General features: G+C 53.4%; 1 protein-coding gene across 1 annotated transcript in view; it reads right to left on the bottom strand.

Moving 5' to 3' along the window:
* Nucleotides 1-14,517, bottom strand: part of CARD11 (caspase recruitment domain family member 11) — an 87,945-nt gene that overhangs the window by 27,363 nt on the left and 46,065 nt on the right. Inside the window, exon 15 of the mRNA XM_075565977.1 lies at nucleotides 14,223-14,424. Within this exon, the coding sequence (XP_075422092.1) occupies nucleotides 14,223-14,424 (202 nt within the window). The remainder of the gene's footprint in view (nucleotides 1-14,222; nucleotides 14,425-14,517) is intronic.

The following is a 14,517-nucleotide window of genomic DNA, read 5'->3' as shown; positions in this document are numbered from 1 at the left end:
AACTTTCCTCTTGAGCCACCGTGGAAGGTCCCCTTGAAAGATTGTCTCGTTTCTCCCAAATGTGCTCCATCCCATCTTCATTCTCCTACTGATTTTATTCAAAAGCTTCCAATCCATTGTTACTTTCCGGCGAAGTGAGACTTCAACTTCTTCTAGTTCTATTCCATTTATTTTGATCTATGCAGAGTTCACACTTCTGTTGAATAGTTCTTTGTTCTTGCCGAGATTCATATGAAGACCCACTTCCATACTTGGTTTGGCAAGTTCTCCGATTTTGTTGCTGGAGGTTTTCTGGACTTGTTGCAAAAATAACAATGGTGTCTCCTTGCCGCACTTCCTTGCTGATCTTTAGCTTGCTTGCATCTTCAGGTAATCTAATGGTTGATGTGGCATTCTAGTAAATGTTTCTTTTAATATCAATGTTTGCTTCTTCAACTCTTTGTCTTCTTAATGCATTTAAAACCGCTGAGGTGTAGATCGAATAAAATGCTTTTTCTGAAAATGTTGGCGCCTCCGTGTTTTCTGTGGTGCGGGCTTTCCTGCCTGCACAGGATCACTCCTGGATGTAGTTCTTTATGCTTTCTCTGTCTCCTTTTCTTGTAGATGAGGATAACTATGGCACTCTTGCATTTCTCCATTGTTCTGGACTTTTCCTTTTCTTCAAGCATCATGTGCAGAGTGTTGCAAGGCTTTTCCCTACTTCTCCCCCAGCTTCTTTCAAGACTTCAGTTGTAATTCCATCTTCCCCAGGAGCCTTCCTATTCTTCATGGATTTTATTGCATTTGCTACTCTTCTGGAAGGACACATGGTACATAATTGGTGTTTTTTCCTAGCTCTTCCTTTGCTGGATTGCTGTATAGCCTACAGTATATTCTCGTACAATTCAATGTAGAAGTCCTGCACTCTCTATAGAAGTCCATGGTATTTTATTGTTGATCCATTGTGTTGTTTGAGTTCAATGATTAACTTCTTCCCTATCATAAATTGCTGCTTTGGTTCTTTAAGCTATTGTTATCTTTCATTGTCTTCCTCATTGTATCACAGTTAAATGTTCTTACACCTTCAGTTATACGTTTGTGGATCGTCTTGCATAGCTCTGCATATTTAATTCTTATTCTTGCGTTTTGAGATTGCTTAATTTCTTGTCATTTACTGTAAGGATTCTTCTCTATCCGGGCTTTGCTGTGGTTCAGGTTTTCCATGTGCTCTTTCTGCTCACTGTGGCCATTTTGGGTACAGGCAGCCTGCTATATAATGCTGCAGTTCCTAGTGGGAGTCACTGAGCAAAGTTCTAACGTTTGCAGCTCTTGTTGGTCTTTGCAGTCACACGTTACCCTTTTGCCTGTTTTGATTCCGCTGTTGCTGACCCCAGACCGCGACCCCGACCTCGCTACTTTCTGCCTGCACTGACCTCCACCTTTCTCCTGGACTTTGCAACTCTGCTGCCAGCCCTGACCCCTGCCTGCTTACCAACTACGGATACTCTAACAGGACTCTGTCCCTGGGCTCGGGTCGGTTTATTTGCATCCCTACCTAAGCCCTGCGGGTCCGTTTCCTGATCGGAGACGAGCACCGTCACATCTACTCAGTAACTGCTCTGTCTCCTCTGATATTTTCTCATCCTGTTTTTTCTTAGCAATTCGTACAGTTTTTTTTCTGCGATTTCAACTACAATCTTCGTAAGTACTTCAAAATAATTATTTGTTAAATTGTCTCCATCCATTTCCTGAAAGCCGAAGCTCTAGTTGAAATTCTCTGATGTAATTCTTAAGGTTGTTGATGTTGATTTGTTTCAATCTTCTTTTTAATCTGTTTTTTTTATTTCTTCCTATCTTTGCATTCAGATGCAGTAATTTTCAGTAAACAAATCGGTGATCACTTCTTGTGTCAAAATGGTTAAGGACTGTGCAGTCTTCCATCACGTGTTTCCTGTTAGGATATAGTCAATTTTATTCTTGATTCCATTGGGCCCACTCCATGTCCATTTTCTATTTGGATTCTTCTTGAAGAAGGAATTCATGATGTAGAAGTTTTCACATTCAGCAAATTCTACCAATCTGTCCCCACGTTCATACCTGTTACCGTAGCCACACTTACCAACTGATGGTTCAACCTTCTGCTGGACACCAATCTTTGCATTAAAATTTACCATAATGATCTTGAGCTGATCATTTCCTTTGTTAAGTTGGTTGATTTCATGATGGAAGTCTTTCACATCGTCGTCTGTGTGACTTGATGTTGGCGCATACATTTGGAAAATTTTAAGCCTGTGTCTTTGTTAACTGAATGGAAAATCTTGCTGCTCTTTCTGGCAAGCGTTCATACTCTACTATGCTGTTCCTCCATCTCTTGTTAAGGATGAAGCCTACTCCACTGATTCTTCTGTACCACCATATTATAATAGGTGGCCGCTTTTCAGCTCACTCAGGCCTACATCCTTTCGGCCCTTCCGGAACTTGCAATCATGTGACCGCGTCCCCGTAACAGCTACATCTCAGGTCACCCAAAACGTTAATAAGCCAGTGTGATTATCGCAAATGAGCATTTGTAATACGTACGGTTAACATATATTCTCTTTTAACCCTTTCGCAATATTTGCCCTTGCAAAATAGTGACTCATAAATATTGATATAAATTCTCGATCACTTCTATTTAAGCTTTTTTAAATTACACTCTTGCAATTGAGTTTGACACGCAGAGCAAATTTATTTTTGGTGCCATATGGTTCTTTTAATGCTGAATTTTGATTCCCTCCATCTGGAGTTGGGTTTACGTGATACTTATTTTGTGTATGAACACAGTGGCTTCTCAATACTGCACTTAGCATTTTTGCACATAACGTGAGGGTATTCATACACATGCCCATATTAGCTGTAAGGATGTATTCCCTCTAACCTGTTTTAGAGATTGCACATACTGCCAAAAGACCCGGATGAATGTTGATATTCTCATATCATTTTTTTTTCATTTTATATTTTTTCCAATTTCATTTATTTTTTGTGTTCCTATAATTGCCAGATTTTTCTCTTCATAAAATACAACCCATCCTGCTTTTCCTTTGGCTATGACATTGGAGGTAGCCTATACCCAGTGGGGGAAGCACTTATTCTAGCAACAGAGCTAGGTTACATAGACTTTTAATAGACACTTTTGGGGACAGATTCTGTTCACATGTGGTTGGTTGCTTTCTTTATCTTGAGAAAGGTCCCAGAAAAGTAGGACACATCGTCAATTCTCCAAAGTTCCACAAGAGCCGTCTTTCTGTGATGCTATACCCTTGACACAGAAAGCGAGTAAGTACACTAATACTCATAATACTCAGTCCAGGTTATGGATATTAAAGATGGGTGACTGTATCAAGATTTGTACCGCAAATATTTGGACATATTTAATGTTAATATTCGCACGGTTTCTGTGCGCTGTCATGCAAGTCGGCCGGCGGCCCCTATTCACAAGAGATAGAGTCCCAATTGCTATATAAACGCCCCAAAAACACATTTTAAACAACACATGGGGGTAGAGGGACATTAAATCTGGGCTACTAAAATGACATTACTTAATTTGGACCTCTGAGTATCTACACCATGGAGGGATACCTGTGCACAGCAGGAGCTCACCGGAGATCTGTCTGTCTGTCTGCGTGAATCTAATGTTTAGGATGAATTTGCAAATAGTGCCCATCAGTGGGATAGCATATTGTGCATTCGCACACATTTTTTAAAGTTTTTTTTAAATTCGGGGAATCTATGTTTTTTTTTTTGTTTTTTTTAAAATCAATCACCGAATATTCGCTCTTGAAAATAAATGCCATATTCGCATGTTGGTTGAACCATTCGCCCATCTGTAATCCACATTCTGGGTTCTATAACGGTGTGTATTTTAATAATTGCTTTTAATAATCCCTCTTCTGGTCACCAGGAGATTCAATTTATAGAAATTCTTGCAGCCCCTGAGACATTAATTGACTGGGCCGTAATGTCTTCTAGCACCGGGACTTGTATTAATACCATTTACGACAGGGGTTCTCAACTCCAATCCTCAAGATGCCCCAACAGGTCAGGTATTGAGGATATCCCTGCTTCAGCACAGGTGGCTAAATCAGTGGCTCAGTCGAAGACCACCACCTGTACTGAAGCAGGGATATCCTTAAAACCTGACCTGTTGGGGGGGTGGTCCTGAGGACTGGAGTTGAGAACCACTGACTAACAAAATATGGACCAAAGTCTTCACAGTATAATGAAGATTCATGATACTTTAGTACCTTTTGGGAATTGAGATTAAGAAAGCCGATTGTGGCCTAAATGTTCCTACCACATAAAGAGTAATAGTCCTAAAAAAGCGCCTCTAGTAAATCCCGGTATTTACATTAGTACATAAAGCAAGATACGTATCCTGCAGGTGAATATGTAAATATCAACTAGGAAGCTTTGGGGGGGGAAATAGAGATTTGTTAATACTCGTTTGAGTCGCATTGAGAGCTTGTGCGCATGTATTCTGTATATGTCCTGATTTTAAAGGGTTGCAGAAAGAACAGTTAGAGACAAATCCAAGTGGGCGATTTCTTTTGCAATTTTTTTTTAAAATATAGGATTGAATCAGGGGGTCTCTGGAGCTGAACCCCATTCATGTCAGCTCCGGGGACCCCCTGCTTCCAGAGACACTTACCTCCGTAGGGGGTGCCGGTAGTCCCTCCGCTGGGATCACGTAATGGCAGAGATTGAAAGCTCACGTGACCTGCGGGCCAATAGGAAGCTGTGATGTCATCCGGCGCAGCTTCCTATTGGCCCACGTGACGCGGGAGCTTTAAAAAGCACTTCCTTTCGGAGGTATCTCGGGGATCCCCGGAGCTGAACCCCCATTAATTACAGCTCCGGGGATCCCCCCCTGCTTCCCGAGATACCCCCGAAGGGAAGTGCTTTTTAAAGCTCCCGTGACACCCTACTTCAATCCTGTGCTAAAAATACAAATATCCCCAAAAACATTGCCTGCTTGGATCGCTCCTTTACACGAGAGGGAACAGCAAATTAAGGAAATGAATTAGTTAGAACAGGAGGGTTAAGGTTAGAGAGGGAGGAATTGAGAGGGTTAAGAGAGGGAGGAATCGAATACATTGCTTAAGGAAAATCTTTGAGCGTCATTGACAATGATAAAAAAAAAACAATGGGGGCAAAAAGGTTTGCTTATGAGAGACTGTTTTATCAGGAAAATAATATATATATATATATATATGTAGTCAACTCCAGCAAGAGTAAACAAAAGACAGCACTCAGTGGTAAATGAAAAAAGACCTGTAATCTTTATGGGACATGCACCGCAATTATTGCTTTGTCTTTGGAGTGCCAGCTGTCTCCTTATATTATACTAGCTGAGAGACCCGGCGTTGCCCGGGATGTAAATGCGTAAGAGGTAGTATTATTTATAAATCGTGGAACAATAGGTGACTATTTGGAAAAGTTGGATAATAATATTGAAAAGAAAGATGGAATAAAATGTAATATGATGTTGTTTAAAAATGTTTTATTGTAAACACACCACAGTACAATGTATATTTTGGTGACATAACAGATGTAAAAATGTGAGGCGTGTGTCCTGCTAGGGTGTGAGGCGGCGGGTGGCACGTGGGTTGTGAGTGCTGTCTGTGAGTGGGGGTCCTGCTAGGGTGTGAGGCGGCAGGTGGCGCGTGGGTTGTGAGTGCTGTCTGTGAGTGGGGGTCCTGCTAGGGTGTGAGGCGGCGGGTGGCGCGTGGGTTGTGAGTGCTGTCTGTGAGTGGGGGTCCTGCTAGGGTGTGAGGCGGCAGGTGGCGCGTGGGTTGTGAGTGCTGTCTGTGAGTCGGGGGCCTGCTAGGGTGTGAGGCGGTGAGTCAGTGATGTCGGTGCGTAGGGGCGGGAGGCAGCAGGTGTGTGTGGCGGCAGGTATGTGTCGAGTGTGGCGGGTGTCTGTTGAGTGCATGCAGCGGCTGTGAGGCGGTGGGTGAAAGGCAGAGGCGGGCGGAGTAAGGGCGGGTGGGCGCGAAAGCAGAGGCGGGGAGGCAGGAAGGCGGGCAGGAAGGCGAAGGGTGGTGGAGGAGGGGGGGGAAGGGGTGGAGGAGGGGGGGAAGGGGTGGAGGAGGGGGGGAGGGGGGGAAGGGGTGGAGGAGGGGGGGAAGGGGTGGAGGGAGGGGGGGAAGGGGTGGAGGAGGGGGGGAAGGGGGTGTGAGGGGGGTAGGGGGTGGGAGGGGGGGAAGGGGGTGTGAGGGGGGTAGGGGGTGGGAGGGGGGAAGGAAAGGGGAGGAGGGGGGAAGGAAAGGGGAGGAGGGGGGAGGGAAAGGGGAGGAGGGGGGAGGGAAAGAGAAGGAGGGGGGAGGGAAAGAGAAGGAGGGGAGAGGGAAAGAGAAGGAGGGGGGAGAGAAAGGGGAGGAGGGGGGAGGGAAAGGGGAGGAGGGGGAGGGAAAGGGGAGGAGGGGGGAGGGAAAGGGGAGGAGGGGGAGGGAAAGGGGAGGAGGGGGAGGGAAAGGGGAGGAGGGGGAGGGAAAGGGGAGGAGGGGGAGGGAAAGGGGAGGAGGGGGAGGGAAAGGGAAGAGGGAGGAAGGGAGGAGGGGGGAGGGAAAGGGGAGGAGGGGGGAGGAAAGGAGAGGAGGGGGGAGGAAGGAGGAGGGAGGAGGGGAGGGAAAGGAGAGGAGGGGGGAGGGAAAGGAGAGGAGGGGGGGAGGGAAAGGAGAGGAGGGGGGGAGGGAAAGGAGAGGAGGGGGGAGGAAGGAGAGGAGGAGGGGGGGAGGGAAAGGAGAGGAGGGGGGGAGGGAAAGGAGAGGAGGGGGGAGGGAAAGGAGAGGAGGGGGGGAGGGAAAGGAGAGGAGGGGGGGAGGGAAAGGAGAGGAGGGGGGGAGGGAAAGGAGAGGAGGGGGGGAGGGAAAGGAGAGGAGGGGGGAGGGAAAGGAGAGGAGGGGGGGAGGGAAAGGAGAGGAGGGGGGAGGGAAAGAGGAGGAGGGGGGAGGGAAGGAGAGGAGGGAAAGGGGAGGAGGGGGGGAAGGAAGAGGAGGGAGGGGAGGGAAGGGGGAGGGAAAGGGGAGGAGGGGGAGGGAAAGGGAGGAAGGGGAGGAGGGGGAGGGAAAGGGGAGGAGGGGGGAGGGAAAGGGGAGGAGGGGGGAGGGAAAGGGGAGGAGGGGGGAGGAAGGGGAGGAGGGGGGAGGGAAGGGGAGGAGGGGGGGAAAGGGGAGGAGGGGGGGAGAAAGGGGAGCGGGGGGCAGGAGAAAGGGGAGCGGGGGGCGGGAGAAAGGGGAGCGGGGGGCGGGAGAAAGGGGGAGCGGGAGAAAGGGGAGCGGGGGGCGGGAGAAAGGGGAGCGGGGGGGCGGGGAGAAAGGGGAGCGGGGGGCGGGAGAAAGGGGAGCGGGGGGCGGGAGAAAGGGGAGCGGGGAGCGGGAGAAAGGGGAGCGGGGGCGGGAGAAAGGGGGAGCGGGGGGGAGAAAGGGGAGCAGGGGGGGGGAGAAAGGGGAGCAGGGGGGGGAGAAAGGGGAGCAGGGGGGGGAGAAAGGGGAGCAGGGGGGGGAGAAAGGGGAGCAGGGGGGGAGAAAGGGGAGCAGGGGGGGGAGAAAGGGGAGCAGGGGGGGGGAGAAAGGGGAGCAGGGGGGAGAAAGGGGAGCAGGGGGGAGAAAGGGGAGCAGGGGGGGGGGAGAAAGGGGAGCAGGGGGGGGAGAAAGGGGAGCGGGTTGGGAGAAAAGGGGAGGGGGGGGGGAGAAAAGGGAGCGGGGGAGGGGAGAGGGGAGCAGGGGGGGGGAGAAAGGGGAGCAGGGGAGGGGAGAGGGGAGCAGGGGGGGGAGAAAGGGGAGCGAAGGGAGCGGGGAGAAAGGGGAGCGGGGGCGGGAGAAAGGGGAGCGGGGGGGAGAAAGGGGAGCAGGGGGGGGAGAAAGGGGAGCAGGGGGGGGAGAAAGGGGAGCAGGGGGGGGGAGAAAGGGGAGCAGGGGGGGGAGAAGGGGAGCAGGGGGGGAGAAAGGGGAGCAGGGGGGGGGAGAAAGGGGAGCAGGGGGGGGAGAAAGGGGAGCAGGGGGGAGAAAGGGGAGCAGGGGGGAGAAAGGGGAGCAGGGGGGGGGGAGAAAGGGGAGCAGGGGGGGGGAGAAAGGGGAGCGGGTTGGGAGAAAGGGGAGCGGGGGGGGGGGAGAAAAGGAGCGGGGGAGGGGAGAGGGGAGCAGGGGGGGGGGAGAAAGGGGAGCAGGGGAGGGGAGAGGGGAGCAGGGGGGGGAGAAAGGGGAGCGGGGGGGGAGAAAGGGGAGCGGGGGGGGGGGAGAAAGGGGAGCGGGGGGGGGGGAGAAAGGGGAGCGGGGGGGGGGGGAGAAAGGGGAGCGGGGGGGGGGAGAAAGGGGAGCGGGGGGGGAGAAAGGGGAGCGGGGGGGGAGAAAGGGGAGCGGGGGGGGGAGAAAGGGGAGCGGGGGGGGAGAAAGGGGAGCGGGGGGGGGAGAAAGGGGAGCGGGGGGGAGAAAGGGGAGCGGGGGAGGGGAGCGGGTGGGGGGGAGAAAGGGGAGCAGGGGGGGGGGAGAAAGGGGAGCAGGGGGGGGAGAAAGGGGAGCAGGGGGGGGAGAAAGGGGAGCAGGGGGGGGAGAAAGGGGAGCGGGGGGGGGAGAAAGGGGAGCGGGGTGGGAGAAAGGGGAGCGGGGTGGGGAGAAAGGGGAGCGGGGGGGGGAGAAAGGGGAGCAGGGGGGGGGGGAGAAAGGGGAGCAGGGGGGGGAGAAAGGGGAGCAGGGGGGGGGAGAAAGGGGAGCAGGGGGGGGGAGAAAGGGGAGCAGGGGGGAGAAAGGGGAGCAGGGGGGGGGAGAAAGGGGAGCAGGGGGGGGGAGAAAGGGGAGCGGGTTGGGAGAAAGGGGAGCGGGGGGGGGAGAAAAGGGAGCGGGGAGGGGAGAGGGGAGCAGGGGGGGGGGAGAAAGGGGAGCAGGGGAGGGGAGAGGGGAGCAGGGGGGGAGAAAGGGGAGCGGGGGGGGAGAAAGGGGAGCGGGGGGGGGGAGAAAGGGGAGCGGGGGGGGGGGAGAGAAAGGGGAGCGGGGGGGGGGAGAAAGGGGAGCGGGGGGGGGGAGAAAGGGGAGCGGGGGGGGAGAAAGGGGAGCGGGGGGGGGGAGAAAGGGGAGCGGGGGGGGGGGAGAAAGGGGAGCGGGGGGGAGAAAGGGGAGCGGGGGGGGAGAAAGGGGAGCGGGGGAGGGGAGCGGGTGGGGGGAGAAAGGGGAGCAGGGGGGGGGGAGAAAGGGGAGCAGGGGGGGGGAGAAAGGGGAGCAGGGGGGGGGAGAAAGGGGAGCAGGGGGGGGAGAAAGGGGAGCGGGGGGGGGAGAAAGGGGAGCGGGGTGGGAGAAAGGGGAGCGGGGTGGGGAGAAAGGGGAGCGGGGGGGGGGAGAAAGGGGAGCGTGGGGGGGGGAGAAAGGGGAGCGGGGGGGGGGAGAAAGGGGAGCGGGGGGGGGGAGAAAGGGGAGCGGGGGGGGGAGAAAGGGAGCGGGGGGGGGGAGAAAGGGGAGCGGGGGGGGGGAGAAAGGGGAGCGGGGGGGGGAGAAAGGGGAGCGGGGGGGGGGAGAAAGGGGAGCGGGGGGGGGGAGAAAGGGGAGCGGGGGGGGGAGAAAGGGGAGCGGGGGGGGGGAGAAAGGGGAGCGGGGGGGGGGGAGAAAGGGGAGCGGGGGGGGGAGAAAGGGGAGCGGGGGGGAGAAAGGAGAGCGGGGGGGAAGGGGAGCGGGGGGGGAAGGGGAGTGGGGGGGGGGGGAAGGGGAGTGGGGGGGGAAGGGGAGTGGGGGGGGAAGGGGAGTGGGGGGGAAGGGGAATGGGGGGGGGGAAGGGGAGTGGGGGGGAGAAGGGGAGTGGGGGGGGGAGAAGGGGAGTGGGGGGGGGAGAAGGGGAGTGGGGGGGGGGGAAGGGGTGTGGGGTGGAAGGGGAGTGTGGGACGGGGTGGAGAGCAGTGGGCATATGTATTATGTATTGTCATAATTAATGTATGTGCATGTCCCCCCCCCTCCGTGCGTCCGTCCCCCTGCTGGTTCGGCTGGTGCCCCCCCCCCCGTTCTCCGTGATTCCCCCCCCCCCCCGTTCTCCCTGACTCCCCCCCCCCGTTCCCTGTGACTCTTGGCTCGCCCCCCCCCCGTTCCCCGTGACTCGCGCTCCCCCCCCCCCCGGCGCCCGCTTGGTCCCCCGATGTGCTGAGTGAGGCGCGTGCAGGCGGCGGCAGGAAGCGACCTGTGTGGGCCTGAGGCGCGAGGCTGCGCGGGTGGGCCTGAGGCGCGAGGCTGCGCGGGTGGGCCTGAGGTGCGAGGCTGTTACTGGCGCCATAAGCTGAGGCGGGACGCGCAGTGAGTTACCTGAGCGGGAGGTAGCGCCGGGGAGGTAAGGGAGCGGCTGGGGTAGGAGGGCCGCGCTTCCCGTCCGGAGCCGGTGCAGGGCGGCGCACGTGATGGGGGGGCGGACAGAGGGTGAGGAGGGGGGGGTTGAGGGGCTCCGGAGCAGCATCGTGCGGTGGATGTTCGGGTGAGTGTGGGGTGTGGGGGGGTGTGGGGTGGGGGTGAGGGGCTCCGGAGCAGCATCGTGAGGTGGCATCGTGCGTTGGATGGTGGTGGGGGGGGGGGGGGGAGTGAGGGGCTCCGGAGCAGCATCGTGCGGTGGATGTTCAGCATCGTGCGTTGGATGGTGGGGGGGGGGGGGGTGAGGGGCTCCGGAGCAGCATCGTGCGTTGGATGGTGGGGGGGGTGAGGGGCTCCGGAGCAGCATCGTGCGGTGGATGTTGCGTGAGTTTTGTGTTGGGGTGAGGGGGGGGGGGGTTGAGGTGCTCCGGAGGAACATCGTGCGGTGGATGTATGGGTGAGGGGGGTGGGGTGGTTTTGGGTGTGCTCCGGGGATGTTCGGTTGAGGGGGGGGGGGGTGATGGAGCATCGTGCGTTGTATGTTTGGGTGAGGGGGGTTGGTGATGGGCTGCAGTAGCGGGAGAGCTGTGGCGTGCGTTCGTAGTGTGCATGAGGTTGGGGGGGGGTGGTGGTGGAGGGGGGTGCATGAGGTTGGGGGGGGTGGTGGAGGGGGGTGCATGAGGTTGGGGGGGATGGTGGTGGAGGGGGGTGTTTGTAAGAGGCAGTGTTGCGCTACAGGGTTTTGTGGGTTGAGAGGTCGCCCCAGAGCAGTGTTGTCAGTGAGGGGTGGGACAGTGGGGTGAGGGGTGGGACAGTGTGGCAGTGGTGTTGGCCGAAGGCCAATGAGAGTCAGTGAGGGGTGGGACAGTGTGGTGAGGGGTGGGACAGTGTTGAGGTGGAGTGACAGGCCAAAGGTGCAATGCGATTGGCCCTAGGGACACAGGGCATGCAGACAAACATACAGACATTTCAGAAATATATAGTAGATATATTAATATTATATATATATTTTTTTAACCTAAGAGTATGGATTTTCCATGTTAAATATGGTTAGTTGGTTGTATGAGTCTGGTGACAAAACTGTTGTGTTACTCACAGATCTGCACATACTGTACAGTAAGGCTGAGTCCCCAGTCTTCACTGTGGCATGCGTGCCCGGCGGGGGGGGAGGCGCGTGCACAGCGCTACACCGCGATAGGCGGTCTGAGGGGAGAGGGAAGGTTTGCGACGGGAGAGGGCGTGGCTGCGGGTTTACGGGGGCGTGGCTATGACGTCCCAAGGCTGGGTCGCCCTTATTGGCTGAACCGCCGGCGGGGGCGTGGCCACGCCTCCGTCGCAGATGTTAATTTCAAATTCCCTTGCCTCCCTGAAAACCTGTCGCGCACCGCTGGGGAAAGGTGCGTGACAAGGTAAGGACTGGGACCGGCCTGACTGGGGGGGGGGCGGGGCTTGATAGCACAGCGCACGCCGAGGCGTGCGCTGTAGAAGTGACTGGGGCCGCCCCCTCAGAAGCAGGTTTTATGCAGAACAGTGGCTGCTGCTCGCTGCGAGCAAGTCAGCTGCGCTGGGTGGAGAGCAGAACAAAAATCAATGATTGAAACAATAGCAGAAGAAAGGTGCAGCTGAGCCATGGGGAGAGAAAGTGATATAATAAAGCGGGGACAGACCTGTGACTGTATTTGTGCAATTATTGTATTATTTGCTAATCTATACTCCTACGGATCATTAGAGGGAAATGGATCTGTTTTACAAATGTGCTGTCTCTTATTATTCTTACAGCATAAATACAGCACGTTTGAAATGTAATGTTTAAAGGACAATGTTACATTGCAGGATGCAACAATCAGACCCATTATTACTTAAAGCAGCAGTCCAAGCTGCCATTCTCCCCCCCACCCCTCACCCCCTTTAATATGTGCATCAATACAATCCACAGAATGATAGTAATTAGCTAAGTTGCCGATCGATCCGTTCTCCTGTGATTGATCGGTGAAGATTCGGCTCAGGGGTTCACTAAATGGCTGTCAGTGCAGCAGAAGAGGACCAAAGATGCAAAGTTCTGTGGGGAAGGTCATGTAACCAGGCAGTCACTAGATACAATTGGTGCACTGCTAGAGAGAGGGTACGGCTCAAAAAGGGGTGTGCCAGAGCCTTGTTCAGAAGAGGAAGGGGATGTGACTTTGTAAATGGTTGCCATAGAAACATAAAATGCTTGTTACATTATAATACATTAAAAATGTCATTCACAGTGGGTTTAAAGAAAAAAGAAAAATGCTACAAGTATTTTCTCATGGTACAGAACTGATTTATGTAAAAAAAACACATGTAGGATATTGCTCGGTCTGCAGCTTTAAAGAAATTTTGAGCACTAGGTCATACAGAAAATGTAGTTGCAGTATATAAGACGAAAAAATATCAGGCCCTATGGAGGGAGCAAAGAGCCTGTGAAAGTGACAGAGGGAAAGGAGAGAGGAACACAAAAAGAAGAATGGCAAATGGTATTTGCTGTAGAGACTTTTTTTATTAGTGTGCCAAGTGATATGTTAAAGGAGCAATTTAAGCAGGCCGTTTTAAATAATGTTTTGTATTTCAACTCTGGAGGCCGCCTACTTCTGGAGGTACTTACCTCCGAAAGGGGGTGTGGTGTCTCGGCAGAGTTTAAAGCTCCGGCGTCACATGGGCCAGTAGGAAGCTGCATCGGATGACGCCACCGCTTCCTATCGGTTCGCAGGGCGCGGGTGCTTTGATTACGTAAACCCAGCTAGCGAGCCGAAGTGGCTACCGGCACCCTCCTACGAAGGTAAGTATCTCCAGAAGCAGGGGGTCCCCAAAGCTGAAATTAATGGGGTTCAACTACGGAGACACCCTGCTTCAGTCCTTGAGAAACACTAGCTTGGATTGCCACTTTGAAATACACAAAAGACTTGAATGTTTTTTTTTTGTCATGAGGTTGTTTTTCACTTCTCCTAAGAGGCTATTCTGCTCTTTCAACTACATATGGAGGAGAGAATGTTCTATCACAGTGACTGTGCATGGTACTGTAACTACCAAGGATAGTTATTATTCATTGCATCAGCCACTTTTGCAATTAGTAAAGCAAAAACAGCACACCTACAAACAAGGAGTGGCTCAGTGAGTAAAGACCATGACAGTTTCCAGCAGGAGAGCCTGGTTCTAATCCCGGCGTCGGCTCCTTGTGACCTTGGGCAAGTCACTTTATCTCCCTGTGCCTCAGGCAGTAAAAAGTAGATTGTAAGCTCTACGGGGCCTGCAAAAAAAATTCCATGTGCCGTTCTGCGTTCTGTTCAAGAACTAGATTGGTCATCACTTGAGTCTAGGCACAAAGTTTAACTTTCCTGTCTTGCCTTCAAATACTTTCTGGGCAAGCTACCCGCCTATCTGAGCAAACTCTCCACCCCTACCACATGCAGCACTTATCATCTGAGATCTGACTCCAAAAGACTGGGACCATGAACAAAGTTCAGCAAAGTATCCGGCCGCTCCTCCTTCTCTTACCGTGCACCCCAAAACTGGAACAACCTACCGGAGACTCTCACATCCACCACCAGTTTAAGTGCTTTCAAAACTAAAGCTGTCTCACATTTTAACCTGGTCTGTAACTGTTACATGCGCCTATAATACATATTATATCTTACTGTGCACGCAATGTCTTGTATATAATGTATACCCTGTTCACTTATGTAACTATTTGTAACCATGTATTATTTGTCATCTTAACTCTATGCCCAGGACACACGTGAAAACGAGAGGTAACTGTCAATGTATTACTTCCTGGTAACACATTTTATAAATAAATAAAATACACGTGATAATGTTATCCAAGAAAAAAAAACATTATTATTAATAAGGTATGTTAGCAAGTCTCACCAGTAAAAGTTGGTATCCCTCCTGGAGACAAGCTTCTTCAGCACCTGAACCTGGCTTAACAGAACTGATAAAAATGCCTCTTTCATTTCCACCAACCAATGTGATTTCCATGATAAGACTGTCTCCGTTCAGTGTTGTGTGCTGTACAAGATGATTCGCGCTCTTGGTTCGCCCTGTGGATGTAACAGAGGGGCGGAAAGGCCTGCAACCAGAAAATAAAAGCACTTTTACTTCAAAAAATATATAATGCTCAGGTAAATGGAAACAGTTTATCTGGACTAGGAGTCAAAGATCT

This window comes from Ascaphus truei, chromosome 11 (genome assembly GCF_040206685.1).
Source record: "Ascaphus truei isolate aAscTru1 chromosome 11, aAscTru1.hap1, whole genome shotgun sequence".
NCBI classification, from domain to species: Eukaryota; Metazoa; Chordata; class Amphibia; order Anura; family Ascaphidae; genus Ascaphus; species Ascaphus truei.
Note: the sequence above shows the minus strand (reverse complement) of the source record. Positions and strands in the feature narration are given on the sequence as shown.